Genomic DNA, 27,118 nt, shown 5'->3' with positions numbered 1-27,118 from the left:
CATTGTTGGTGCTGGGTTACTTTAAGTAGAAATGACTGTCAGCCTTTCTGGATGGGATCAGAGGTGGAAGCAGTGGCCTTTCTGCCCCTCATAAAGCCACTTGCGACTCAATCCCCCAGTAACTAGGAGGGACGAAAACCAGCTCCTCCCCCAGCGTGGCCCCAAGTAGCCATGTAGACAGCCCACCCTTGCTGACTGCCCAAGCTTCTTGAGCAGCCCTCCTCTTCACAGACGTCTCCCACACTTGGAAGGACTTATCTAAGTAGGTGGACTCGACTCTGTCTTCTTCCCGGGGAGGGGTTGAGTGTCCTCAGGGGGTCGTGTTCTGCAGGGTGGAGAAACATTATCTTTAGATACCACCCAGGTTTGTATTCACAGGAGCGTATGCAAGATTAAGTGACCTTGACTCTGGAATGCGAATCTCCTTGTTTGTGTATTCTCCACTGCCACCCTCTGAGCTAGGTCCTGTTATTTCCCCCTTGTTAGGTGAGAGTCTCCTGAGGTTTAGTAACTTGCTGGAGAACTCACAACTCCTAAGCAGGAGATTTAAACCAGATAGTCTTGCTCCGTAGCATGTGTTCTTAAATACTATACTAAGTTCACATTGATGAGTGGGCGCCGTCTCTCCATCCACCCATCCGTTCCTGGACTCACCTCCCTACCCACCCTTTCACCTGTCACCCATCCATCGAGCCATCCGTCCATTTATAGATCTTTCCGTCCCCTACCCATCTCACTATCCTCCCATCTGTCTATCCACCCACCTACCCATCCCACGATTTACCCGTCTGTTCATCCATCCAGCAAGGGTGGAGTGTCTACGTGGCTACTTGGGGCCACACTGGGGGAGGGGCTGGTTTTCTACTGTCCAGCCGTCTGTTCATTCATCCATTCAACCATCCATTTTTCCATCCATCCAACCATCTACCCATCCATCCACCTACCCACCTGTCACTGTGTTGGCTGTTTTGTCTCACATGGTTTTCTCCTTTACTCTGGGGAAGAAGTTTCTCCATTCTGGGAGCCAAGTACATGCTTTCTGAAGCTGGAGACCTCCACACCAGCACACGTCCCTTAGCTCTTAGCCCTTAGACATTTCTGGGCTTCCTCCCGACACTCCTGCGTTGGCCTTCTCAGGGATGCTGCCATTTCCAGCAGTGCCATGTTGCTTCTTCACTTTCCTCCCCCCGTTAACTTGCAGAGGGTTTCCCCCTTCAAAGTCCTACAAATGTGTGAAGCTGCAGGCTCCTCCAGAGACACCCTTGACTTTCTGCAGCATTATCACAAATGAATACCCAGCTAGTCCCATTCCTTGATTCAGAGGTTGGAAGTTGTATTCGTTTGGCGTGATTTTACTTTTTCAAGCTATTATAGAGTTTGTGTGATACATCTAAAAATTATGTAATAAATCTAAAACAGATGTTTACAGAGCATTTTATAAGGAAAGAAATTTTCATAGAAATAGGCCAATTTGATTTCAGATGGATCAATTAAGGAAACAATTTAAATTGCCTGCAAAGCAGCAGTATTATGAAGAGGCAATATGGCCTAGCTGTTTAGATGTTTATTAAGTGCAAAGCAATGAAAGTCGTTTAATTATTTTCCATAGCTTCTGTTGTATATTGGGAGATATACATGTATATATATACATGCATATATATATATATATGCATGTATATATATATGCATGTATATATATACATGTATATTGGGAGATAACCTCACTTTTCAAACATTTTTATTTTTTATTATGGAAAAATTTAGACATAAAAATTCCAACATGCAGGCATAAACAGTTGTATAATGAACCCACATTTACCTATTACCCATCTTTAACAATTATCAGCTATCACTGCAACTGCTTCTCCCCTCTCATATTGGTTTTTTTACCAGTGAGTTTTTTTTCCAATGAGTTTCGAGGGCATATTCCTCACTTATTACTTCATTTCACTGGGTCGAATTCCATCCTAGAAAAGTATATTATCTTGACATTAAAATATAGTAAACTTTTGAATATAATTGTTTACTTTTTCATTGAAATTTAGCTCTTTTTTGGGTAGAGCACTGGACATTTTCTGTCAGTTTGTTTTTAATTAACATTTTCAAATGTATAGCACAGTTGAGAGAATACTAAGTGAAGCCTCACACACCCTTCACCCCGATTCACCAGTTATTAGCCTTTGGACTGGCATTTTCTAAGTGTGTTTTTCCATGTCTTGTTGAAGACAAGAGAGATTTACTTACTCTTGAAGGTACATAGACAGGAGTTACATGGCTCGAAAACCAGATATATGTTCAGATCTACCTCCACCACCTCTTAGCCCGGCACTGTAGGCAGGTTGCCTCATACTTAATCCCTCATCTGTCAGATCGGAGCATTAATAATGTACACCCCGTGGGGTTATGCAAGGTACACGATAGGCGCTCAAAAAATGTCACCCATCACCTTACCTCACAGCTGTACCCCCTATGTTGCAGCTGGGGGAGCCGAATAGGGGGATATTGGGCTTCATTGATTCGAGTCATTTTTGGCCAATATGGAAGTTTCTATAGTTGAGAGAGAGTTGGTATGGCCTAATGATTACGAAAAAAAACTTGGGGTGAGAGTGGCTCAAATCCCAGCTCTGCTCTTACCAGCTTGGAGCTTGGTGGAGAGACAATCTCTCAGCCCCACTTCTCTCTCTGTAAAGTGGGGATAGGAAGAACACCTACTGCATCAGCTTGTTGTCTGGAGAAAATGAAACGGGACCATCCATGCACAGCGTTTAGTAGCGTCTGCCTCACATATGCCCAGCGAATGTTACTGATCATTAGTATCGTTGTAAGTAAGGATACGTTAGCCGAGTGCCTATAATGTAAACGCTCAGTGTTACTTATTATTATAAGTAACGGTGAAAAACACACACCAAATTGGTCTTTAAAAGTCCCATTCTACTTTGGTGCAAGGAAAAAAAAGAATAAAGATCTTCAGTGAACGCTTGCAGTGCGATTTCGAGCAAGAGTAAAAGCCCTGGATGGACAGGTAGATGCAGCCAGGCAGGTGTGGCCTCACGCAGTTGTCATGGGAAACAACGATGGTGGTTGTTGTTCACCGCCGGTTCCCTTTAGCGCTGTCCTAAAATAAACCGGCCTTCTTGAAAGCACCTGGGAGGGTCAGCTTCCTGCCTCGGGAGCAGCTCGCCCCATGGCCAGGGCAGATGGCTCTATCCCCGAGCGCTCTGCATTGTTCTTGTGACCTGGGATTAATTTTTTTTTCCTTCTGTCTTTCTTTCTCCCTCTCTTTCCTGATTCTCCTCTTGCATCCCAGGTGGAAAGGATTGTAGACAAGCGGAAGAACAAGAAGGGAAAATGGGAGTATCTGATCCGGTGGAAAGGCTACGGGAGCACGGAGGACACGTGGGAGCCCGAGCACCACCTGCTGCACTGTGAGGAGTTCATTGATGAGTTCAACGGGCTGCACCTGGCCAAGGACAAGAGGCTCAAGTCAGGGAAGCAGCCCGGCGCCTCCAAGCTTCTGCGGGACGGCCGAGGCCCCTCGGTCGAGAAACTGTCCCACAGACCCTCGGAATCCGGCAAGAGCAAAGGGTCTTCCCATAAACGGAAGCGGGTCAACCCTTCCCTGTCCAAGCCGAAAAAGGGGTATCCGGCCAAGCCCCCTGCAGGCGGGGACAGGGCCACCAAGACGGTGTCTTACAGGACTACCCCCAGTGGCTTGCAAATAATGCCCCTGAAAAAGGCGCAGAATGGGATGGAAAACGGGGACGCCGGCTCCGAGAAGGAAGAGAGGCATTTTGGAGACGGGGCCCACCAGCCCGGCTTGGATTTGAATGACGTGGGTGAGCAGGACCTGGGCGACTGCCACGTGAGCCCCGCGGCGCTGGCGGAGAACGGACTCGGTACGTGGCTGGTCTTCCTCTCGGATGGGGCTTTGTGGGCAGCCTAGGGAAACACACCGCCCCCACCCCGGCCCTGACCCTCAGCCAGGCAGGAATTGTCCCTTTGTCTCTTTCACCTGGGGGCACTGTGGGCTCGCTCACGTGCCCGCACTGTTTACAGACACCTGTGCGCGTGGGGAGGCCCAGCCACTGGTGTCAGAAATCCCTGGCTGCGCTTAATGGCCCCCAAAGCCCTGGTAACCGCTCTGGAGCCCCTGCTCTGAGGGCGGCTCAGAGTCTTCACCCATCCGGACCCGAGACTCATGTCCCCGCAGGACCAGCGCCTTTCCGAGGCCGCACTCACCTCCCAGAGCCCTTGCTCCCAGTCTCGTGCCCTCAGCGCTGTGGCCCGGAGGGGCGAGGTCTGGGCCAGGCTCTGCTTCTTCGCAGTTTGGGCTTGGAATTCTCCCAGCTGGTCCTTAAGCTGGAGCCTCCTGCCCCTCATCTCTCGCTAACATGCATGATCTGGCCCCATGTCTGTATTAGGTCCTAAATGCTGCCCCGACCCCATCCTAGGCCAGTTCTTTTGCTTTGTACCTTCTCGCCACCTCCCGCAAGCAACACAGCAAAGGTTCGGGAATCCCTCCCTCTGACCAAGTCCCCACAAGCAAAATTAAGGAAGGAGGAGGCGATGACCCAGGTAATCCAAGCTCCCGAATGTGACATCTCCTCAATAGAGGGCCTAGTGGCTGAGTCTTCCAGGTGAGCGTCTGCACCTGTCAGCTGCGTTCCTTCGTTTCGCAGGTACCCGTGTGTCCACGTGGTGCATTTTTCTCTTTAGCTGCCAGAACTCTAAGCCTTGGGATGTCAGGAAATCCTGCTCCAGTGTGGACAACCCACGCCCAGCAGAGTAGGGCCGCCCGCTGCCCTGGATGGAACCAGAGTGGGTGTGGGAATCGGGGTGCCGGGACGCAGGTGGGACGGGTTGGGAGAGTTTCCGGAAGGATGGGGTGACGGAGGCAGATGCACGTTAGACGGCTGATGATTCCAGAGTTCAGAGTGGTCAGGGCGCTCCTGGCTGGGGAGAACGAGGCGTCTTTGGGCATTCTTGCCGCGGAGTCTGAGCGGTCCGCTTTGAGGTTCCTCTTTCTCCAGAGAGAGGAATTTCACCCAAACAGGATTTATTTAGCAGTCTCTGCCCCAGATTGACTCATGTTTCCGTCTGGGGATCCCTGATGCTGACATGACTCTGCCTGCTAACATATGGAAAAGCTGTTTGTTTTAAAAACTCCATCTCTCGGGGAGGAGTGGGCTTGTGTAAATGAGGCCTGGCACAAACATCGGTGTTTGCAGTTCCTGTGACAGCAGCGGAGGGATTCCCTGTCTCTGGAAAGGGGGCTTGTGAGGCTCCTTGGGTGCAGGCGCAAGGAACTTGGGTGTGATTGCTGGCACCCCGGCCGGTAGCAGCCCTCTACCCTGCTCAAGATGTGGCTGCCCTGAGAGGGGGGGGATGGGAACGTGGGCGGGGAGGTGTGCTGACTCTAGCTGCCACACTGCAGGGCCGAGAGGGAAGTCAGACCTGTAGAGAAGTTTCGATGAAGGCACACTTCTCCTTCCATGCCCTTTTCTAGAGCGGGGCAGGGCTGCTAGCTGTGTGCAATCTGTCCTTGGGCCTCATCGATACCGCCCGGTTCATGATCTGGTGACGGAGCATGGTTCCCCATGACCCGGGGAAACAGATGAGAATGAGCCTGCTGGCCTCCCTGGCCGCCTTGTTAACCTCCCGTGCTTCCCTAGATCTTTCTTGTCTCTGATCTCTTCTTGGCCTCATTTCTTCCCGACGTTGAATGTTCTCTACTCCACTCGGGCCCATGCCTGGACAGAGGGGAGGAAGCCACCTGCCTCTCTTTTGTTTGGTTTTGGGTGTTCCCAAAGGGCCCTTTTGTTTAATCACATCCCACAATATTGGTGTCCTTGAGGTTCTCATAAGCCTAAGGCAGTGGTTCTCAAATTCATGTGTGTAAGATTCCCTGGCTCTTTGTTAAAATGCAAATCCTGTAGAATCCGATTTACTAAGTCTGGGGTGGAGCCCAGAAGATGGGATTTTAACAAGCGCCCTAGGTGGCTCTCATGCATTTTGGGGACCTGCTCTGTGGCAAAATGGGGTGATAATTACGTTTCACATCAGGTGTCAATTTAAATCAATTCAATACTTTTTTTGTTCTTCCTGAGGGTTAATTGCCATGCTAGGTGCTTGGAGGAAAGTAGTAAAAAGATAGGTAAGGACTGCACGCCCTGAAACTTACAGTCTGCTCTCCACTAGGTTGAGAGTGGGTGTCTCTGGGTCAGTGTTGAGAAGACTGCTGAGGCTGACTCACTGGAAGGAGTAACACATATGTTACGTAGATGGTATGCCTTTCCATATCTGCATGACGTCTTCTGTGGTCACTGGGGTGATAAATGCCCCAGCCCTGGTTAGCTTTTAACACTCTAGTTAGAAATAGCATAATATCCAGGTCTTGGAGTAACTGGGAAGAAGAAAAGACTGAGAATCCTTGCCAGAGAGAGAGGAGAGAAAGGTTTGAGGTTCTTGGAGCAGACCCAAGACAGAGAGGGGGTTGTGTCGTTGCAGAGCTTGCTAGCCAGGGGTCAGAGGCATAGTCAAGCACAACATGACTCCACTTCTGTTTTCAGCCCGAGGGAAGCCTTGATGTAGCCAGTGTCCATGCCCATGCAGACCCTGAATGTTTTCCTACCCCCGCTCCCCAGCCCCACCTTTTCTGACCACTGCCACCAAGGATCCAGATCCCAGTGGCACAAGGGTGAGGTAGCAAGGTTTTCAGCACGGAGGGGGCCTCATCTTTGCCTTGCAGAAGGGGACGGGGAGATCCTGGCTACGCTTTCCCAGCATTTGTTTTGGGGGTGGGCTGTTGCTTTTTATATGATTTCAACTTCTCTTTGGTGAATTAAGGTTCTGCATACAGAAAAGCAACTTATGTAACACGTTACTCATTTACTGCTGACTTCCCCGATCTGAGCTGTGGGAACAGGTGCTAAATTGGGGCTCCAGCGGGTGGTGCTTTGGTTTCAGACAGCATTTTCCCCAGCAATGTTTGTGAAGCGCGTGCAGCGACTCAGTGCCGCTTTTGCTTCTGATTCTTCTCCCATAATGACAAACGGCTCTGTGGTCCGGGTACCATCTGCCTCAGTATCCCTTCGGGAGCTTGTTAAAAGTGGGCTCTACCCCAATCAAATGAATCTCAGGGGGCAGGGTGTGGATTGTGTCTTTTAAATGCTGAATTCTAACTGCCGTGGTATATACAGTAGTTCCTGCATAAGCGTTTGGTTGTAAGTGATGGGTGGTTCATAGATCCCATCCTTTGTTGGTAGATGGAGTTACTCCTTCAGTTTTAAGCTTGTAAGTGGGAGTGTGATTTAGTCCTTTAAACGTTTAAAACCTGATATAATTTCTCCTTCTTGCTAATGCACTCTTTACCAGGCTTCCCTCTCTCTCTCTCTCTCTCTCTCTCTCTCTCTCTCTCTCTCTTTTTTTTTTTTTCGTCTAAAACAGACCCGTTTCATCCATATAGAAAAACCGTAGGGTTAGTGAACTCCTCCTGTGGTCTGGCCTAGAACTGATTAGTTCTGTTCCATCACAATAGGCCAAAGCATCAATATTTGACAGACTCAGATGAGCCTTTGACCCGTGGACACACCCCTGACTAGGAGCCCACTCTGAGCCCCAGCACAACACACAGACGCCCGGCGTTTTCCGCATGTCCGTGAAGCCAGTGAGCTTCCACTTTGATGCTGACCCGGTGACCCCGTGTTCACATTTCTTTGGATTTTGAGAATCATCGTCCTTGTTTCCTGATGAGTGTTGTCTGTGGCCCAGGCGCTTGCATCTCAGACGCCGCCTGATTCAGTGTTTTCAGAACCGTTCCTATCACTGAGTGAGTCACTCCACACAAACGTGCAGCGCTTGCCATTGTCTCTCCATTGATCTCTTAAAATTGTCTCAGCTTTCACTTCTGCCCTGTTTGTTTATCTCTTCCTACTCCCTCTATCAACGCGATGATCGTTTCCCTTTTATTGATCGTAATGGATAACCACGTTTCAAAAGCACTTCAGAACTAAGCGTGAACGCGGGAAATGCCCCATGACTTTCGAGAACCTCGGTCTCTCAGACATGGAGCCGGCATCAGGATCCACTGGCGGCTATGTTAAAACACAGGTTACTGTGCCAACCCCCATGGTTTCTGATTTGGGAGGTATGGAGGAGAGCCTGAAAATCTGCATTGCTAGCAAGCTCCCGGATGCTGCTGCTGGTCCAGGGACCCTGCTTTCAGAGCTGCTCGCTGCTCTAGACGAGTAAGTGCCAAGGTGGTGGGCACAAAACTGACAGACAGTGGGTGGGGAGCACGAGTTGCTGGGGCCGGGGAGAGCTGAAGCCCTTTCGCTCTGGCCCTTGCGCGTGCGTCCCTGAGAACCCGTAAGCCGGAAGTTTGTGAAACGACGTTGTTAAGTTGAAAGCCGTACCGCATGGGAACTTCCGTGTGAGGCCGTGGAGTTTACGAAGTCCTCTTGTGACCCCCTTAGTCCTAACCGGCAGCTGTTAGGAGACTGCCCGTTTTTCGGAGGAGGAGACTGAAGTTACGCGCGTCCAGGTTGGGACGAGGAGAGAGGTCCAGGCAGTGCGACTCCAGAGGCGGTCCCTAGATCACGGCTCAGCTGGCTCCCAGGCAGTGCAAGGCAGTTCCTGATCCCTGATAAAAATATGGCCCTGAGTGAACTCTGCTCCATGTTATGTGGCAGCCTGGATGGGAGGGGAGAGTGGAGGAGAACGCATACATGCGTATGCATGGCTCGGTCTCGTTGCTGTGCACCTGAAACTGTCACAACATTGTTCATCAGCTATACTCCAATGTAAAATAAAATAGAACAAAAGTATGCCCTGATTGGGGGACCCCCAGAGTGCCGGTGGGGCAGAAGCCACTTGGACGCACCCTCATTTCTTATTGATGGACAGATATAATCCTTCCAAGCCTGAGAAATTGAGATGAACTCTGTGCCATTCAATTTTAAAGCCAGGAGTAAATGGTCAATTTCATAAAAAAAAAAATACAACTAAACAAAACGGACTCACTGACAACTAGAAAACCTGAATAGGGCAATAACTCGTTTTTTTTTCACATCTTTTTTGCAGTATAATTGCTTTACAGTGGTGTGTTTCTGCTTTACAACAAAGTGAATCAGCTATACATACACGTATATCCTCATATCTCCTCCCTCTTGCATCTCCCTCCCACCCTCCCTATCCCACCCTTCTATGGAGTCACAAAGCATGGAGCTGATCTCCCTGTGCTATGCGGCTGCTTCCCACTAGCTATCTGTTTTACATTTGGTAGTATGTGTAAGTCCATGCCACTCTCTCACTTTGTCCTAACTTACCGTTCCCCCTCCCCATGTCCTCAAGTCCATTCTCTACATCTGCATCTTTATTCCTGTCCTGCCCCTAGGTTCTTCAGAACCACTCTTTTTTTTTTAGATTCCATATGTATGTCTTAGCATATGTTAGCATATATGTGCCACATCTTCTTTATCCATTCATCTGTCGATGGACACTTAGGTTGCTTCCATGTCCTGGCTATTGTAAATAGAGCTGCAGTGAACATTGTGGTACATGACTCTTTTTTTTTTTTTTTTTTTTTTTTTTTTTGTGGTATGCGGGCCTCTCACTGTTGTGTCCTCTCCTGTTGCGGAGCACAGGCTCCGGACGTGGTGCAGGCTCAGTGGCCATGGCTCACGGGCCCAGCCGCTCCGCGGCATGTGGGATCTTCCTGGACCGGGGCACGAACCCGTGTCCCCTGCATTGGCAGGCGGACTCTCAACCACCGCGCCACCAGGGAAGCCCACATGACTCTTTTTGAATTATGGTTTTCTCAGGGTATATGCCCAGTAGTGGGATTTCTGGGTCATATGGTAGTTCCATTTTTAGTGTTTTAAGGAACCTCCATACTGTTCTCCATAGTGTCTGTATCAATTTACATTCCCACCGACATTACAAGAGGGTTTCCTTTTCTCCACACCCTCTCCACATTTATTGTTTCTAGATTTTTTGATGGTGGCCATTCTGACCGGTGTGAGGTGATACCTCATTGTAGTTTTGATTTGCATTTCTCTAATGATTAGTGATGTTGAGCATACTTTCATGTGTTTGTTGGCAATATGTATATCTTCTTTGGAGAAATGTCTGTTTAGGTCTTCTGCCCATTTTTGGATTGGGTTGTTTGTTTTTTTGATATTGAGCTGCATGAACTGCTTGTATATTTTGGAGATAAATCCTTTGTCAGTTGCTTCATTTGCAAATATTTTCTCCCATACTGAGGGTTGTCTTTCTCTCTTGTTTATGGTTTCCTTTGCTGTGTGAAAGCTTTTAAGTTTCATTAGGTCCCATTAGTTTAATTTTGTTTTAATTTCCATTTCTCTAGGAGGTGGGTCAAAAAGGATCTTGTTGTGATTTATGTCATAGAGTGTTCTCCCTATGTTTTCCTTTAAGAGTTTTATAGTGTCTGGCCTTACATTTAAGTCTTTCATCCATTTTGAGTTTATTTTTGTATATGGTGTTAGGGAGTGTTCTAATTTCATTCTTTTACATGTAGCTGTCCAATTTTCCCAGCACCATTTAATGAAGAGGCTGTCTTTTCTCCATTGTATATTCTTGCCTCCTTTATCAAAAATGAGGTGACCATATGTGCATGGTTTTATCTCTGGGCTTTCTATCCTGTTCCATTGATCTCTATTTCTGTTTTTGTGCCAGTACCATACTGTCTTTTCTTAAAAACATCTTTATTGGAATATAATTGCTTTATAATGGTATGTTAGTTTCTGCTTTACAACGAAGTGAATCAGTTATACATATACATATGTTCTCATATCTTTTCTCTCTTGCATCTCCCTCCCTCCCACCCTCCCTATCTCATCCCTCTAGGTGGTCACAAACCACCTAGCTGATCTCCCTGTGCTATGCGGCTGCTTCCCACTAGCTATCCACCCTATGTTTGGTAGTGTATATATGTCCATGCCACTCTCTCACTTCGTCCCAGCTTACCCTTCCCCCTCCCCATATCCTCAAGTCCATGCTCTTGTAGGTCTGTGTTTTATTCCCGTCCTACCCCTAGTCTCTTCATGACATTTTTTTCTTAGATTCCTTATATATGTGTTAGCATATGGTATTTGTTTTTCTCCTTCTGACTTACTTCACTCTGTATGACAGACTCCAGGTCCATCCACCTCACTACAAACAACTCAGTTTCGTTTCTTTTTATGGCTGAGTAATATTCCATTGTATATATGTGCCACATCTTCTTTATCCATTCATCTGTTGATGGACACTTAGGTTGCTTCCATGTCCTGGCTATTGTAAATAGAGCTGCAGTGAACATTTTGGTACATGACTCTTTGAATTATGGTTTTCACAGGGTATATGCCCAGTAGTGGGATTGCTGGGTCATATGGTAGTTCTATTTTTTTTTTTAAGGAACCTCCATGCTGTTCTCCATAGTGGCTGTATCAATTTACATTCCCACCAGCAGTGCAAGAGTGTTCCCTTTTCTCCACACCCTCTCCAGCATTTATTGTTTCTAGATTTTTTGATGATGGCCATTCTGACCGGTGTGAGATGATATCTAATTGTAGTTTTGATTTGCATTTCTCTAGTGGTTAGTGATATTGAGCATTCTTTCATGTGTTTGTTGGCAATCTGTATATCTTCTTTGGAGAAATGTCTATTTAGGTCTTCTGCCCATTTTTGGATTGGGTTGTTTGTTTTTTTGATATTGAGCTCCATGAACTGCTTGTATATTTTGGAGATAAATCCTTTGTCAGTTGCTTCATTTGCAACTATTTTCTCCCATTCTGAGGGTTGTCTTTTCGTCTTGTTTATAGTTTCCTTTGCTGTGCAATAGCTTTTAAGTTTCATTAGGTCCCATTAGTTTATTTTTGTTTTTATTTCCATTTCTCTAGGAGGTGGGTCAAAAAGGATCTTGCTGCGATTGATGTCATAGAGTGTTCTGCCTATGTTTTCCTCTAAGAGTTTGATAATGTCTGGCCTTACCTTTAGGTCTTTAACCCACTTTGAGTTTATTTTTGTGTATGGTGTTGAGTGTTCTAATTTCATACTTTTACAGGTAGCTGTCCAGTTTTCCCAGCACCATTTAATGAAGAGGCTGTCTTTTCTCCATTGTATATTCTTGCCTCCTTTATCAAAGATAAGGTGACGATATGTGTGTGGGTTTATCTCTGGGCTTTCTATCCTGTTCCATTGATCTATATTTCTGTTTTTGTGCGATTATCATACTGTCTTGATTACTGTAGCTTTGTAGTATAGTCTGAAGTCCTGGGGCCTGATTCCTGCAGCTCCATTTTTCTTTCTCAAGATTGCTTTGGCTATTCAGGGTATTTTGTGTTTCCATACAAATTGTGAAATTTTTTGTTCTAGTTCTGTGAAAAATGCCATTGGTAGTTTGATAGGGATTGCATTGAATCTGTAGATTGCTTTGGGTAGTATACTCATTTTCACAGTGTTGATTCTTCCAATCCAAGAAAATGGTATATCTCTCCATCTGTTTGTATCATCTTTAATTTCTTTCATCAGTGTCTTATAGTTTTCTGCATAGAGGGCTTTTGTCTCCCTAGGTAGGTTTATTCCTAGATATTTTTTTCTTTTTGTTGCAGTGGTAAACGGGAGTGTTTCCTTAATATCTCTTTCAGATTTTTCATCATTATTGTATAGGAATTCAAGAGATTTCTGTGCATTAATTTTGTATCTTACTACTTTACCACATTCATTGATTAGCTCTACTAGTTTTCTGGTAGTAGCATCTTTAGGATTCTCTATGTATAGTATCGTGTCATCTGCAAACAGTGACAACTTTACTTCTTCTTTTCCGATTTGTATTCCTTTTATTTCTTTTTCTTCTCTGATTGCTGTGGCTAAAACTTCCAAAACTATGTTGAATAAGAGTGGTGAGAGTGGACAACCATGTCTTGTTCCTGATCTTAGAGGAAATGGTTTCAGTTCTTCACTATTGAGAACAATGTTGGCTGTGGGTTTGTCATATGTGGCCTTTATTATGTTGAGGTTAGTTCCCTGTATGCCTACTTTCTGGAGAGTTTTTATCATAAATGGGTGTTGAATTTTGTGAAAAGCTTTTTGTGCATATTTTGAGATGATCATATTGTTTTTCTCCTTCAGCTGGTTAATATGGTTTATCACTTTGATTGATTTGTGTATATTGAAGAAGAATCCTGGCCTTCCTGGGATAAACCCCACTTGATCATGGTGTATGATCCTTTCAATGTTCTGTTGGATTTTGTTTGCTAGTATTTTATTGAGGATTTTTGCATCTGTGTTAATCAGTGATATTGGCCTGTAGTTTTCTTTCTTTGTGACATCTTTGTCTGGTTTTGGTATCAGGGTAATGGTGGCCTCATAGAATGAGTTTGGGAGTGTTCTTCCCTCTGCTATATTTTGGAAGAGTTTGAGAAGTATAGGTGTTAGCTCTTCTCTAAATGTTTGATAGAATTCACCTGTGAAGCCATCTGGTCCTGGGCTTTTGTTTGTTAGAAGATTTTTAATCACAGTCTCATTTTCAGTGCTTGTGATTGGTCTATTTATATTTTCTATTTCTTCCTGGTTCAGTCTCGGAAGGTTGTGCTTTTCTAAGAATTTGTCCATTTCTTCCAGGTTATCAATTTTATTGGCATACAGTTGCTTGTAGTAATCTCTCATGATCCTTTGTATTTCTGCAGTGTCAGTTGTTACTTTTCCTTTTTCATTTCTGATTCTATTGATCTGAGTCTTCTCCCTTTTTTTTCTTGATGAGTCTGGCTAATGGTTTATCAATTTTGTTTATCTTCTCAAAGAACCAGGTTTTAGTTTTATTGATCTTTGCTTTCGTTTCCTTTATTTCTTTTTCAGTTATTTCTGATCTGATATTTTTTATTTCTTTCCTTCTGCTAACTTTAGAGTTTTTTTGTTTTTCTTTCTCTAATTGCTTTAGGTGTAAGTTTAGGTTGTTTATTTGAGTTGTTTCTTATTTCTAGAGGTAGGATTGTACTGCTATAAACTTCCCTCTTAGAACTGCTTTTGCTGCATCGCATAGGTTTTGGGTCATCGTGTTTTCATTGTCATTTGTTTCTAGGTATTTTTTGATTTCATCTTTGATTTCTTCAGTGATCTCTTAGTTATTAAGTAGTATATTGTTCAGCCTCCATGTGATTGTATTTTTTACAGATATTTTCCTGTAATTGATATCTAGTCTCATAGCATTGTGGTCGGAAAAGATACTTGATAGGATTTCAGTTTTCTTAAATTTACCAAGGCTTGATTTGTGACCCAAGATATGATCTATCCTGGAGAATGTTCCATGAGCACTGAGAAGAAAATGTATTCTGTTGTTTTTGGATGGAATGTCCCATAAATATCAATTAAGTCCATCTTGTTTAATGTATCATTTAAAGCTTGTGTTTCCTTATTTATTTTCATTTTGGATGATCTGTTCATTGGTGAAAGTGGGGTGTTAAAGTCCCTTACTATGATTATGTTACTGTCGATTTCCCCTTTATGGCTGTTAGCATTTGCCTTATGTATTGAGGTGCTCCTATGTTGGGTGCATAAATATTTACAATGGTTATATCTTCTTCTTGGATGGATCCCTTGATCATTATGTAGTGTCCTTCTTTGTCTCTTATAATAGTCTTTATTTTAAAGTCTGTTTTGTCTGATGTGAGTATTGCTGCTTCAGCTTTCTTTAGATTTCCATTTGCATGGAATATCTTTTTCCATCCCCTCACTTTCAGTCTGTCTGTGTCCCTAGGTCTGAAGTGAGTCTCTTGTAGACAGCATATATATGGGTCTTGTTTTTGTATCCATTCAGCCAGTCTGTGTCTTTTGGTGCGAACATTTAATCCATTTATATTTAAGCTAATTATCGATATGTATGTTCCTATTACCATTTTCTTAATTGTTTTGGGTTTGTTATTGTAGGTCTTTTCCTTCTCTTGTGTTTCCTGCTTAAAGAAGTTCATTTAGCATTTGATGTAAAGCTGGTTTGGTGGTGCCGAATTCTCTTAGCTTTTGCTTGTCTTTAAAGGTTTTAATTTCTCTGTCGAATCTGAATGAGATCCTTGCTGGGTATAGTAGTCTTGGTTGTAGATTTTTCCCTTTCATCACTTTAAATATGTCCTGCCACACCCTTCTGGCTTGCAGAGTTTCTGCTGAAAGATCAGTTGTTAACCTTATGGGGATTCCCTTGTATGTTATTTGTTGTTTTTCCCTTGCTGCTTTTAATATTTTTTCCTTGCATTTAATTTTTGATAGTTTGCTTAATATGTATCTTGGCATGTTTCTCCTCAGATTTATCCTGTATGGGACTCTCTGAGCTTCCTGGACTTGATTGACTATGTCCTTTCCCATATTAAGGAAGTTTTCAACTATTATCTCTTCAAATATTTTTTCAGTCCCTTTGTTTTTCTCTTCTTCTTCTGGGACCCCTATAATTCAAATGTTGGTGCGTTTAATGTTGTCACAGAGTGCTCTGAGACTGTCCTCATTTCTTTTCATTCTTTTTTCGTTATTCTGCTCTGCAGTAGTTATTTCCACTATTTTATCTTCCAGGTCACTTATCCATTCTTCTGCCTCAGTTAGTCTGCTATTGATTCCTTCTAGAGAATTTTTAATTTCATTTATTGTGTTGTTCATCACTGATTGTTTTATCTTTAGTTCTCCTAGGTCCTTGTTAAATGTTTCTTGTATTTTCTCCATTCTGTTTCCAAGATTTGGGGTCATCGTTACTATCATTACTCTGAATTCTTTTTCAGGTAGACTGCCTATTTCCTCTTCTTTTGTTAGGTCGGGTGGGTTTTTACTTTGCTCCTTCATCTGTTGTATGTTTTTCTGCCTTCTCATTTTGCTTATCTTACTGTGTTTGGGGTCTCCTTTTCGCTGGCTGCAGGTTCGTAGTTCCTGTTGTTTTTGATGTGTGCCTCCGGTGGCTAAGGTTGGTTCAGTGGGGTTTGTAGGCTTTCTGGTGGAGGGGACTAGTGCCTGTGTTCTGGTGCATGAGGCTGGATCTTGTCTTGCCGGTGGGCAGGACCACATCCGGTGGTGTGTTTTGGGGGTGTCTGTGACCTTATTTTGATTTTAGGCAGCCTCTCTGCTAATGGGTGAGGTTGTGTTCCTGTCTTGCTAGTTGTTTGGCATAGAGTGTCCAGCACTGTACCTTGTTGGTCATTGAGTGGAGCTGGGTCTTAGCGTTGAGGTGGAGTTCTCTGGGAGAGCTTTTGCTGTTTGATATTATGTGGAGTTGGGAGGTGTCTGGTGGACCAGTGTCCTGAACTTGGCTCTCCCACCTCAGAGGCACAAGCCTGACACCCAGCTGGAGCACCAAGACCCTGTCAGCCACACAGCCAGGTACGTGGGGAGTTTCTTGCCTTTTGGGAGGTCTGAGGTCTTCTGCTGGCGTTCAGTAGGTGTTCTGTAGGAGCTGTTCCACCTGTAGATGTATTTCTGATGTATTTGTGGGGAGGAAGGTGATCTCCATGTCTTACTCTCCGCCATCTTGAAGGTCTCCCTCAGGCAATAACTCTTAAATTATTAAATCAGTCTTTACACATCTCTCATGTAAAGCGGGAAGAAGGCATGCAAGGCTCAGATGATTTTACAGGCAAGCCTACCTAATATTCTAGAACAGAAACTTTCCCTCTCTTTTCTGAATGCCTGCAGAGAACAGAAAAAGAGGAAACACTCCACCTCTTGTGAAAAGACCAGTATAACCTGGATTTCCAAACCAGACAAGGAAGGAGGTAACAAGGAAAATTATAGGCTAAGTTCACTTCAGAGTATAGTGGTAAAAGTCCTGAATAACCCTCCTGGGCTTGTTATAGTTCCCTGATACTTCCTCAAAATTGTGATTGTTTCAGAGACATCTTGTTCCATGCCCTGAACTTGACCCCGGTTCATGACCTTTAGAATCACCACTGCTTATGGAGGTGCCCAGCTTGTCCCCAGTGGCACGGGCAGTGGCCCCAAGCCATCTGTTGAATCACCGAAAGTCTGAAGAGGGTGTCTGCCGTGGGGCCTCTTGTGAAGGCAGGTATCCATTTCCCTGGGCACAGCTGTTCTTTAAACAAACTTCAAACACCCACTCCCAGGCAGCAGACTTTAACCAACCTTTTTGTTTTTTCAGAAGTGGGTCAATTTCCAGACACATAACAACCACCAAAGCCTAAGGGGTTCTTATGTTTTGTCTTTCAAAGCATGGCAAGTGAGCAATGTGTGTGAATGAATGAACTTAAAACTCTTTTACGGGTGATGTGCAGACCTGTCCAACATGGCTACTGCATCTGAGTGGAAAGTGCCTGACTGTGATGGAAAATCTGACTGTCAGCTTGATGCAAGGCAAATCCAAGGGGGAATTCGACTCTCCCCGTGGGTTCCTCAATTCCGGATTTGATTTTGGCATCCAGAGGAGGCTGATGGAATCTTGACTACTGTCAAGACTCGGAAATCGACAGATTACTTTCCCTGCCTGCTCCGATATTGTTTTCCTCTCTCAGCTACCTGAAAAAAAGTCTTTGGAACTGTTTCCAAGTCCCATTCATCAGTGGTGAACAAAAGATGGGGAGTGGGGCGTAGAAGTCACCCCCCCTCCCCAGTCACAAGCTGTGAGAGGGGTACATTGTCTGCAGAGGGTCTCAAAACAGTGGTAAAATTGAGTTTGCAGATGTTGGTGAAAAGCTAGTCCTCTCTACCGGGGTGGACCCCCAGGACCAGGGCTCGGGCTCCACCTGCACTGGCCCTGCAAAGAGCCAGTCTCCATTTATGGTGCTGCTAATGTGGTGCCTGGCTCCCGCTGTAGCGGAAGCCTCACTGTTTGTGTTTAACCGGTGCACTGGCTCTCTGACCTAGCAGCTTGACAACGTAGCAACACAACAAGGTTAGCTGTGATCAGCCTTGCTTAGAGATGGGGAAACTGAGGCTCAGCAGGGTGGGGACGCGGAGTGCCAAAGGGAGGAGCTAGGTGGTGCCAGGTCTGGCGATGCTGAAGCTCTCAGAGGTCTGTGACCCGTCTTATAAAAAGACACCTCAGGGATTTAGGTTCAAACCAGCAAAGCTCTCCCCAGGGTCCTAGGGCAGCATCCTGGCCAGCATCCCTGAGTCTTCCTATGAGGTATCTTCAGTGGTTCCAAAGATGCTGGCTTGGCATTCTAGGGAGATGGAACTGCCAGTCCTGAGCATTTTCCTCTAGGCTTTATTTTCTATTTTCTAAAATTTTATTGGAGTCGAGTTGATTTACAGTGTTGTGTTAGATTCAGGTGTACAGCAAAGGGATTCAATTATATGTATACATATATTCATTCTCTTTCAGATTCTTTTCCCATGTAGGTTATCACAGAATACTGAGCCGAGTTCCCTGTGCTACGTAGTAGGTCCTTTGTTGGTTGGTAGGTCTATTTTATACATAGTAGTGTGTGTCTGTTAATCCCAAACTCCTAATTTATTCCTCCCCTCCACTTTTCCCCTTTGGTAACCATAGGCTTGTTTTTGAAATCTGTGAGTCTGTTTCTGTTTTGTAACTAAGTTCATTTATATCATTTTTTTTTTTTACCTCTAGGCTTTAGATTAAAAGACACACACGCACACTCACAACACTTCAAGGGAAGTCACTTAATTATCAAAGTTTATTTCAGTGCTAGAAGAAATAGCAAAAAATAAAAGTCAGCAGCGTCCATCAGCTGATGCAAGGGTAAACAAAATTTGTTATATCCACACAATGGAATGTTACTCAGTCATATAAAGGAATGAAGTACTGACACAGGCTGCAACCTGGATGACCCTTGAGAACACGACGCTAAGTGAAAGAAGCCAGTCACGGAAGACCACCTACTGTATGACAGTTTATTTGAAAGGTCCAGAGTAGGCAAATCTATAGAGACAGAAAGTCGGTGAGTGGTCGCCAGAGGCTGGGAGAATGGAAGGAATGAGGAATGACTGATGGTTGCACAAGTCTGCAAGTGTGCTTACTAATCACTAAATCATATACTTTGAATGGGTGAATTTTATAGTCTGTAAATTATATCTCAGCAAAGCTGTTTCAAACAAAAAGGAAAAGAAACAACAAGTAGAATAAAAAAAAAATGGCTAGTGCTTGCCGCGTGTTCGGGACCCTCCTGAGCGCGGTCCGCAGAGATGCCCCCATTTCCCACGCCTCTCCGATCTGTCCAAGTGCCGCAGGAGGCGGAGCTGGAATAGAGCCACAGTGCGGCTCCTGGACACCAGATCCCACCTACGAAATCCAAGTGGTCTTAGCGGGCCAACGGCACATGTGAGTTTCCTGCAGCGGCTGTGGCGCACCGGGCGGCTTAAGGCGACGCACATTTATACTCTTACAGTTTTGGACGTCAGAAGTCTGAAATGGGCTGGCAGGTTGTGGTCCTTCTAGAGGCTCTAGGGGAGGAGTGGGTTTCTAGTCTTTTTTCAGTTTCTAGAGGTCGCCCGCATTCCTTGGTTTGTGGCCCTGCGTCTGTCTCTCTGACCTCTGCTTCCATTGTCACATCCCTTCTCAGACTCCGCCCCTCCTGCCTCTCTCTTACGAGGACCCTTGTGATGAGACTGGGCCCACTCGGTGTAATCTAGGGTAGTCTCCTCATCTCAAGAGCCTCAATCAATCACATTTACAAAGTTCCTTTTGCCACGTCAGGTCACGTATTCCCAGGTTCCGGGGACTAGGATGAGGACATCTTTGGGGGTGCATTATTCAGCAGACCACTGGCACGTAGGAGAATTTGGAGGGAAGGAAGTTGAGGCACGTGGGTTTATATTCTTGTGTGGGCAGAAACCAGTTGGTAACAAGGAAACATGAATTTTGTCCTCTGGATCAGACAGTGCATGTAGATGGAATCATCTGCTTGGTGCGGACTGGTCAATGACCGGTGGCGGGCACTGAAGTTGGCCTAAGTTTGCTTGTTGATCTTAGAGGTGGGGGGTAAGCAGCAGCTCCCACAAGACAGGAAGCCCTTTCTGAATTCCACAAGGCATCTCCATGGGACGCATCCCACATCAGCGTTTATTTTAGACAAGCTGGCTCAAGCCCTCCGAATGCTTGAGCGTCACTAATAGTGACAGTAGCGACAATGGCATCAGTAACAGATATTTATTACATCCTTGCTGTGGGTCGGGTGCGGGGCTCAGGGTTCCACATGCAGTAGCTCAGGCAGTCCTGACAGCTCTATGAAGTAGGTCATCTTTTCATCCCTAGTTTACAGGTGAGGAAACTGAGCCTTTCAGAAGTTAGGACCTCCAGAGGGTAATGTGGTAGAGTCAGAATTCTGACCCACCGGTTTTTTGTTTTTTTTTTTTTTTTGAGACCCAGGGCTTTTCAAAACCTTCTTACACTGCCTTAATGTGTGATACCAGACCCTAATCACACAGTGGGAAAAAGCCTGTTCTGCTCATGTGTGTGCATGCACGTGTGTGTGTTTGCATGTGTGGAAAACACTTTGTATGACAACATTTGCATTTTCATTTCTCTACTCAGTATAGCATGTGCCTATTTCCATATTGGGCAGGTCTTCATGTTTGCAATTTTAGTCATGCCAGTATATTTTTTTCAAGAGAACGTGAAATATTTTACTTAGTCTCTTGTCATTGGACATTTAGGTTGGGTCAAAACTACTTTGATTTTATCTTGTTTTGTTTCTCAATTATTTTCTTAGAATAAATTCCCAGAGGCAGGATGGTACTGGTGGTTTTACCCCTCTCCCTGGCAAGAAAAGAAGATTGTACAGATATTTAACAGTAACCAGCGAGGTCTGATACGTAGTTTTGCCATTGTCTTGCCAGCACTGTTTGTGGGCGGTAAAAAGGGGGAACTTCGGTCTCTCTCTGATTTACATTTCTTTGCTTATCATCGAGGTTGGGTCTTGTCTCCGCATGCTCATCGATCGACTCTTCGTGGCTTGTCTGCTCCCATCTCTGAACTTGGGTGGTGTGCTGCCAGCCTTGACAAAGGAGGATGGAGGCGAGGGCCAGGTGTGCCTGCAGGCTGGGGAGGAGGTGGGCTTGGCCCAGGGGCTGGTGTGTTTAGGGAAAGACTCAGGGAGACTTCTAGAAGGCTCGCGGGGCCAGGGTGGGCCATGCCTGGATGCCTGAGGACCTGACACTAGTTGTACCTGCAGGACCAGCTGCTGTGCAGGCCATCAATGGACTCACTGGAAGGACTGAGCCTACATTTTTGATTTAGGGTTTCCGGGTGACTTTCTGATCCTAAATTATGGATGAACTGTCAGAAAAGACAGAAGTAGCAAAATCTCCTCCTGGCCTGTATGTCAGTGGTGAAGGTGGAGAAGGGAACTGTGACTGCCCTCCGCTGCTCCCACCTGTCCACTGCCGGCGGCCCAGCCCAGCGCCCGCTCCGGCGCCCTCGGCCCAGACCCCTGTCCCCCCCGGGGCTTCCTGCAGTTCTGACTCGGTTCTGGGGCTCCCCCCACCCCTGGAGTCCACGGCTGGGCACAGCCACGCTGCCCGGTCCTCGGCGTCTCAAAGTCCTGAGCGGTAGAGGCTCTGCGGGAGCGGCCCCCGCCTCATCCCGAGCCCTCCCTGGGCACTTGGAGGAAACTTCAGGTCGGTCACCTTGGCCCTGCCTCTTCCTGTTTCCTGTCCACGTGGTGAGATGCATTGTCTGCTGTTGTCCCTTCTTGCTCTTTTTCTTGTGAGTATTTGTATCTTTCTAAAAATTTATTCCTTCACTGCTATTTCAGGGTGGTTTCATGAGAGAGAAATGGGTTGCGATGGTGGCCTATCTAAATGCAGGTCCCCAAAATGCCCCTTCCCTTTTCTCCCCCCTACTTCTTTCCCTCCCTCCCCCCTTCCTTCCTTCCTTCCCTCCCTCCCTTCCTCCCTTCTTTCCTTTCCTCCCTCCCTTCCTCCCTCCCTCCCTCCCTCCTTTCCTTCCTTCCTTCCTTCTTTCCTTCCTTTTTAAAGTTAAAAAGTAACTTATTTCAGTTTAAAACATTAAAACACTATGGAAAGTATAAGCTTTTAAAAAATTCAAGTTCACCCCTTCTTTTTTCCCAAATTCTGTTTCGAGGTGACTGATGTTAATATTTCCCTATAGATCTTTCTGGACCACTCTCTAAGCTTATGCAAATTATATATATCTATATCTATATATCTATATAATTTATTACACACTATATATTATATGTGTAAAAATGTCCTGTTTGCTCAAATATCTGTCGAAGGAATGGTGAACAAGAATAATTCCACGTCTGTGGGTGTGGTGGGTGTATATGCACACAGGCACACGCGCACACACATGTGAGACACCAAGGCCTCACTGAGAAGGTGGCGTCTGGGTAAAGACTGGAGGTGGTGAGAACATCTTGTTTTAAATTTAAAAATCCATCTGTGTCAGGCATGTGGATGTGCCTCCCCTTTCCGGCTGCCTGGGGCTTCGTGGTGTGCAGGGGCTTGGCTGTCCTCTCTCTGTTGGGCGTTCAATGTGCCTCCAGAGGCAAACACTCTCGCCAGCTCTGGCTGCCGCCAGTCTTCATTATGCTTCCCCAAGCTCTGTTGTTTTGATTTTCGTTTACAAATGAGGGTGAGCATCTTCTCATGTTTCCCCCACTTGTGTTTCCTTCCCTGGGAGGGGCCCGAGTATCGTCATGCCAAGTAGAGCAGGAGGTGACACTCAGTATGGTGGGTGGACCAGGGCATTCGGCCATGTGGCTTCAGCCAAGTTGCTTGGCTTCTCTGGGCCGTATTCTTCATTCATAAAGATGTAGATATAATCATACCTCATGGGGTTTGGTAGAGAATAAGTGAGTTCATTCATAGAAAGCCCTTAGACTATTACCTGGCATATGGTAGACATTTGATAAATATTAGCTATATTATTTGACTCCTATGCTCATTTCTGTAGCTGGGTCTTGGTATTTTCCTATTCGCCTTTCAGAGCATTTCATATATTGTATATATTAATCCCTTGTTATATTTTTTAACTCAGCTGTACTCATTGACTGACTACTGTGTACCAGGAACTGTTGAGACATAGTTGCAACCCCACACAGCATGATGGAGAGACACAGGAGATATTGAGGGAGTTACAAGCAGGAGTGCCTGAGCCAGCTTGGGAAGGGAGTTAGGAGAGGGCTTCCTGAAGGAGGTGACGTGCAAGGTGAGTCTGATAGAATGAGCCAGAATGAGCAAGGAGAAAGGCAGGGCCTGCGGGAGAAGGTGACAGCACCCACCCAAGCACAAAGCCAAGGATCAGCGTGTGGGTGCATGATACCACATTGCAGAGAACGCGGCAGCCCAGCCAATTCTGGACCACCCTGCAGGGGAGGCTGAAGCTGCAGTGCTGGCTTAAGAACTGGGTGGATCGAGCCTGCAGTAGGAGGGTGTTGGGGACTCTTTCTGGAAGGAGCTGAGAGAGTCCCTTGTGCAGCTCACACTCCCCAGCCCTGCGGAGCTTCTCTGGTCTGGCCTCGCTTGCATCCTTCTCCACGCCATCTCCCCGTGTTGTGCACGTGTGTGCCCCGCCCTGCCCGCCCTCAGGTGGGCACTTAACCTCTGCTCATCCTTCATGGCTCACTAAGCAGCAGTCCCCCCCACCCCATGGAAACTCCCCTGACTCCCAGGGTAGGTCAGCTTCCCGTTTTTTCCACACCTAGAACCGTGTTTCCTCACTGACAGCACATACCTCAGTTTGTAATGGTCGCAGCCTGATTTCTCGAATAGCCGCTGCCTCCCTCTCTGGATTGTCAGCTCATGAGGGCAGGGATGCTCTCTAGTTTTGTTTCCACTTGTAGCTCCAACACCTAACACTGCCGGGCACATAGGAGGTGCTTCAGAAACACCCACCGAATGAGGGGATGAATGAATGGATGGACCAGAGAGAGAAGCAAGAAGCCTCTCCTGCTTGGAGACGTGGGGGTCCTGAGCCCCTGTGAATCGTCGCATGTCTGTCAAGTCCACCCATTGCACCTCCCACCCCAGGCGGGCTGTCTCACATTCTCACATTGCACACCTGCTCCTGGTGATGTGGCGTGGAGGGGCCGGTGTTTTGTCAGGGCTCCTGATAGCACCTGAAGGATTCCCTTTCCAGAGTTTTGTCTGACGGTTGTTCTCACCACCTGCCCGTGGCCCTGCTGGCTGCGCTTCTTTCTCCACCCTTAATATTTCCGCAGTCTCACCGGCTCCTAGTTAAGCCCCTGGGCTCAGACCCCGCCTGTCCTCCATCAAGGGCACTGCGTGCCCTTTTCAGCAGAGCGTGTTTCATTCGGGTCACATGTTCTGTCTTTTGTTGTAGTCCTTCGCTGTGGAAGAGGAAACGCAGCAGACTTCTTAACAGAAGGACTACTTACATAAAGGGCTTTGGGATTTCTCCTGTAAGGTTGTTGTGGGTTTTGGAGGCATCGTGGTGAGGAAGAGACTGGAAAGAGTGAGGGTGGGCTTTGGAGACAGAGGGTCTGTGAGTTCAAGCACAGACTGCCTCTTGTTGAGCCCGTGACTCTAGGCAAGTGTTTCCAGCTTTGAAGCCTTGGTTTTCGCCTCTGCCCTGGGGGGTTAACAGTCCCCACCACAAGGGATTAAATGGTGAGTCCTTGCACGCAGGCAGTGCTGGTGGATGTTCATTTCTCTTCTCTCCCTGCTGCTGATGGGGCCCCTCCCTTTACTCAAAGGCATGCTTTCCTCCTTACCGCCATCCGCCGCGTTGCCTTCTCCTCTGCACTAGGATATTGACTGTCATTCCGTTCGTGTCAACCAGCAAGGCAAACCCAAGAGGCCCCACTTGTGGGTGGTGGGATGCCTGACCCTGTCACTCGTGTCCCCGACGGTAGTCAGAGTGGGCTCTTCCGAGATCATTAGCCTTCTGACATCATTATTTTTTTCCTACAGTTCAGTGGGGGAAAAGAGGCATTTACTTTGTACCCACTGTGTGCTGGGAACTGGGGATTAGAGATGACAAGTGTCATCTTCCAAAGAACTTATTAAGCTAATGAAGTGATCAGGTGCTCCCAAATGGCCAGCTGCAAAGCCGAGTGTGCTGAGCGCTCAGCAAGAGCCCAGACAGACCACCAGCGGGGCCCCCGGGGGTGGCTCTTCCTGGGGAAGAAGAGTCCGCTGCCTGGAAGAGAAGCGGCTCAGGTGGCCCCGAGGATTCCAGGTGCGAAGGGGGACGGGAGGAGCATTCTGGGCCAAGGGGCAGCTGAAGATGGCCCAGAAGCAGGAAACTTCACATCATCCTGGAAATTAGGGTGTTTAAGGGGTAGGAGTGGGAGATGAGGGTCGAAAATAGGGTGAGGCCAGAAGGTAGAGATTATGAGCAGAGGAGTGACAGAAACAGATGAGAAAACGACTTTCCGGTCGGGTCGCTTTCTGCTTTGGAGACCCTAGGGAGTCCTGATTCTGGTCGAATAGTGCTTTGAGGGTCGTCCTGGCCTTGGGTGGGGTTTAACACAGGAGCTGTGATTTCACCTGTAGGAAAGCTTCCTTTTAATCAGGTTATTTTATATTTTGCATTCAGGCTCTGCTGTTTAAAACGTTTAGACAACTGACAGTAGACATTGTAAGATGTGCGGCCGTCATCCCTCCTGACATTTGGAAGTGATTTGGGAGCCGAAGCTTTCTTGAAATGCCTAGTGTATAGATTTTATAAGGCATGATTATAACATGCCAGATGGTGAGTAACATGGCTAAGGAAGGTTTTTTTTTTAAATTTGGCTAATTTATTTTTTAATACAATTTTAAAGGTTACAGTCCATTTATAGTTATTACAAAATAGTGACTCTATCCCCCATGTTGTACGGTACATCTCTGAGCCTGATTACACCCAATAGTTTGTGCCTCCCGCTTTCCAACGCCTATACTGCCCCTTCCCCACCACTGGTAACCACTAGTTTCTTCTTTATGTCTGAGTCTGCAGTTTTGGTAATATTCACTAGTTTGTTGTATTTTTTCAGATCCCACGTATAAGTGATACGCAGTATTTGTCTTTCTCTGACTTATTTCACTTAGCATAATGCCTTAAATAAGATTTTTTTTAAAATGTACCTCTAAATTCAAGCCTTGCTATTGGATTCAGCTCTGAGCTCAGGGATTCTGTCCATGGTGACAGTTAGGGGCTGGGACAGCGACCAGCCGTGAAGTGACCGGTGCAAGTACTAAGTGTCTGTTGGGCTCTTTGAACTCTCATCGCACGAGTGGGTGGAGTGATTGGAGGGTGTTTTCAACTTCAGCACGGCCCCCAGCCCACCCACCTCTGGAGATCTGACCCCCCAGCCCCGCTTCTGTGGAAAGACGCTGCTGTCCCCACCTGCGGAATCTGTTGGTGGCACCTCATTCCTGCTGACAGGCAGAGACAAGAAGGCCCCTGTGCGATAACTCTGCACTCTCTGACTTCCCCTCCCGGTGCACTCTCAGGCCGGTCCATGCTTTAGGGATCTCCGGTGGGTCGACCACAGACCAGGAAATGGTTCTCAAGCACAAAAACGATCACTTTCTCTTCTAAGAACTGCAGCTGGAAAACCCTAGCCCCGCAGTCAGCAGAGGGTGGTTTCCCTCAACTGCGGAACTGATGAGTCTTCTCTCTTGTTTGTTGTAAGCCTCCCCTCGGCCCAGCCCTCTCCCCGGCTTGCGACCGGAGGTGCTCCAGCGTGAAGTGCCCTCTGGGGGCTCCCAGCCCTCCCTTATCTCTGTGAATTGTGTCTGCTTCCCAAGATGGTGATGGTGACTGGGGTGCCGGGGGAAAAGGAGCAGAAGGGAAGTACCCAACATTCGCACCTTTTTACGGGGGCAGCAGCAGATCCATCACAATTTCCTTATCCTGCTCTCCAGCCTCTCGCTCGCGCTCTCCCCGTTTCGGTTAGGGGATAGAAACTTCTCTAGGTTCTCTGTTGTGTGTTTAGCACTTGCTCCTTTGTCCACCCATTCATTTACTCAGCAGTGACTGAGCCACGTCTGTGTGCTGGGTTGCACTGAGTCTAAAGATACAGGAATGGCTAACATGGCTCTTACCTTTAAGAATCTGTGTGCAGGTGAAGAGGGAGCCGGATGTGCCAGAAAAGCTATGTCAGGATTTGCCAGGTATGCAAGGTAATTATCCTGCCGCGGGATTACCTGCACTGTCCAGTATGGCAGCTACCAGCCACACGTGGTTAAAGTTAGAATTCAGTGC

General features: G+C 46.5%; 1 protein-coding gene across 2 annotated transcripts in view; it reads left to right on the top strand.

Annotated features, from left to right (window-relative positions):
* CDYL2 (chromodomain Y like 2) overlaps positions 1-27,118 on the top strand; it is a 332,309-nt gene that overhangs the window by 267,073 nt on the left and 38,118 nt on the right. For both annotated transcript variants that reach the window (XM_067020087.1, XM_059046050.2), the window contains exon 2: positions 3,308-3,896. In XM_067020087.1, coding sequence (XP_066876188.1) covers positions 3,308-3,896 — 589 coding nt within the window. The remainder of the gene's footprint in view (positions 1-3,307; positions 3,897-27,118) is intronic.

This window comes from Kogia breviceps, chromosome 18 (assembly GCF_026419965.1).
Source record: "Kogia breviceps isolate mKogBre1 chromosome 18, mKogBre1 haplotype 1, whole genome shotgun sequence".
NCBI lineage: Eukaryota > Metazoa > Chordata > Mammalia > Artiodactyla > Physeteridae > Kogia > Kogia breviceps.
The sequence above is the reverse complement of the archived record's forward strand: the minus strand, read 5'-3'. Positions and strand labels throughout refer to the sequence as shown.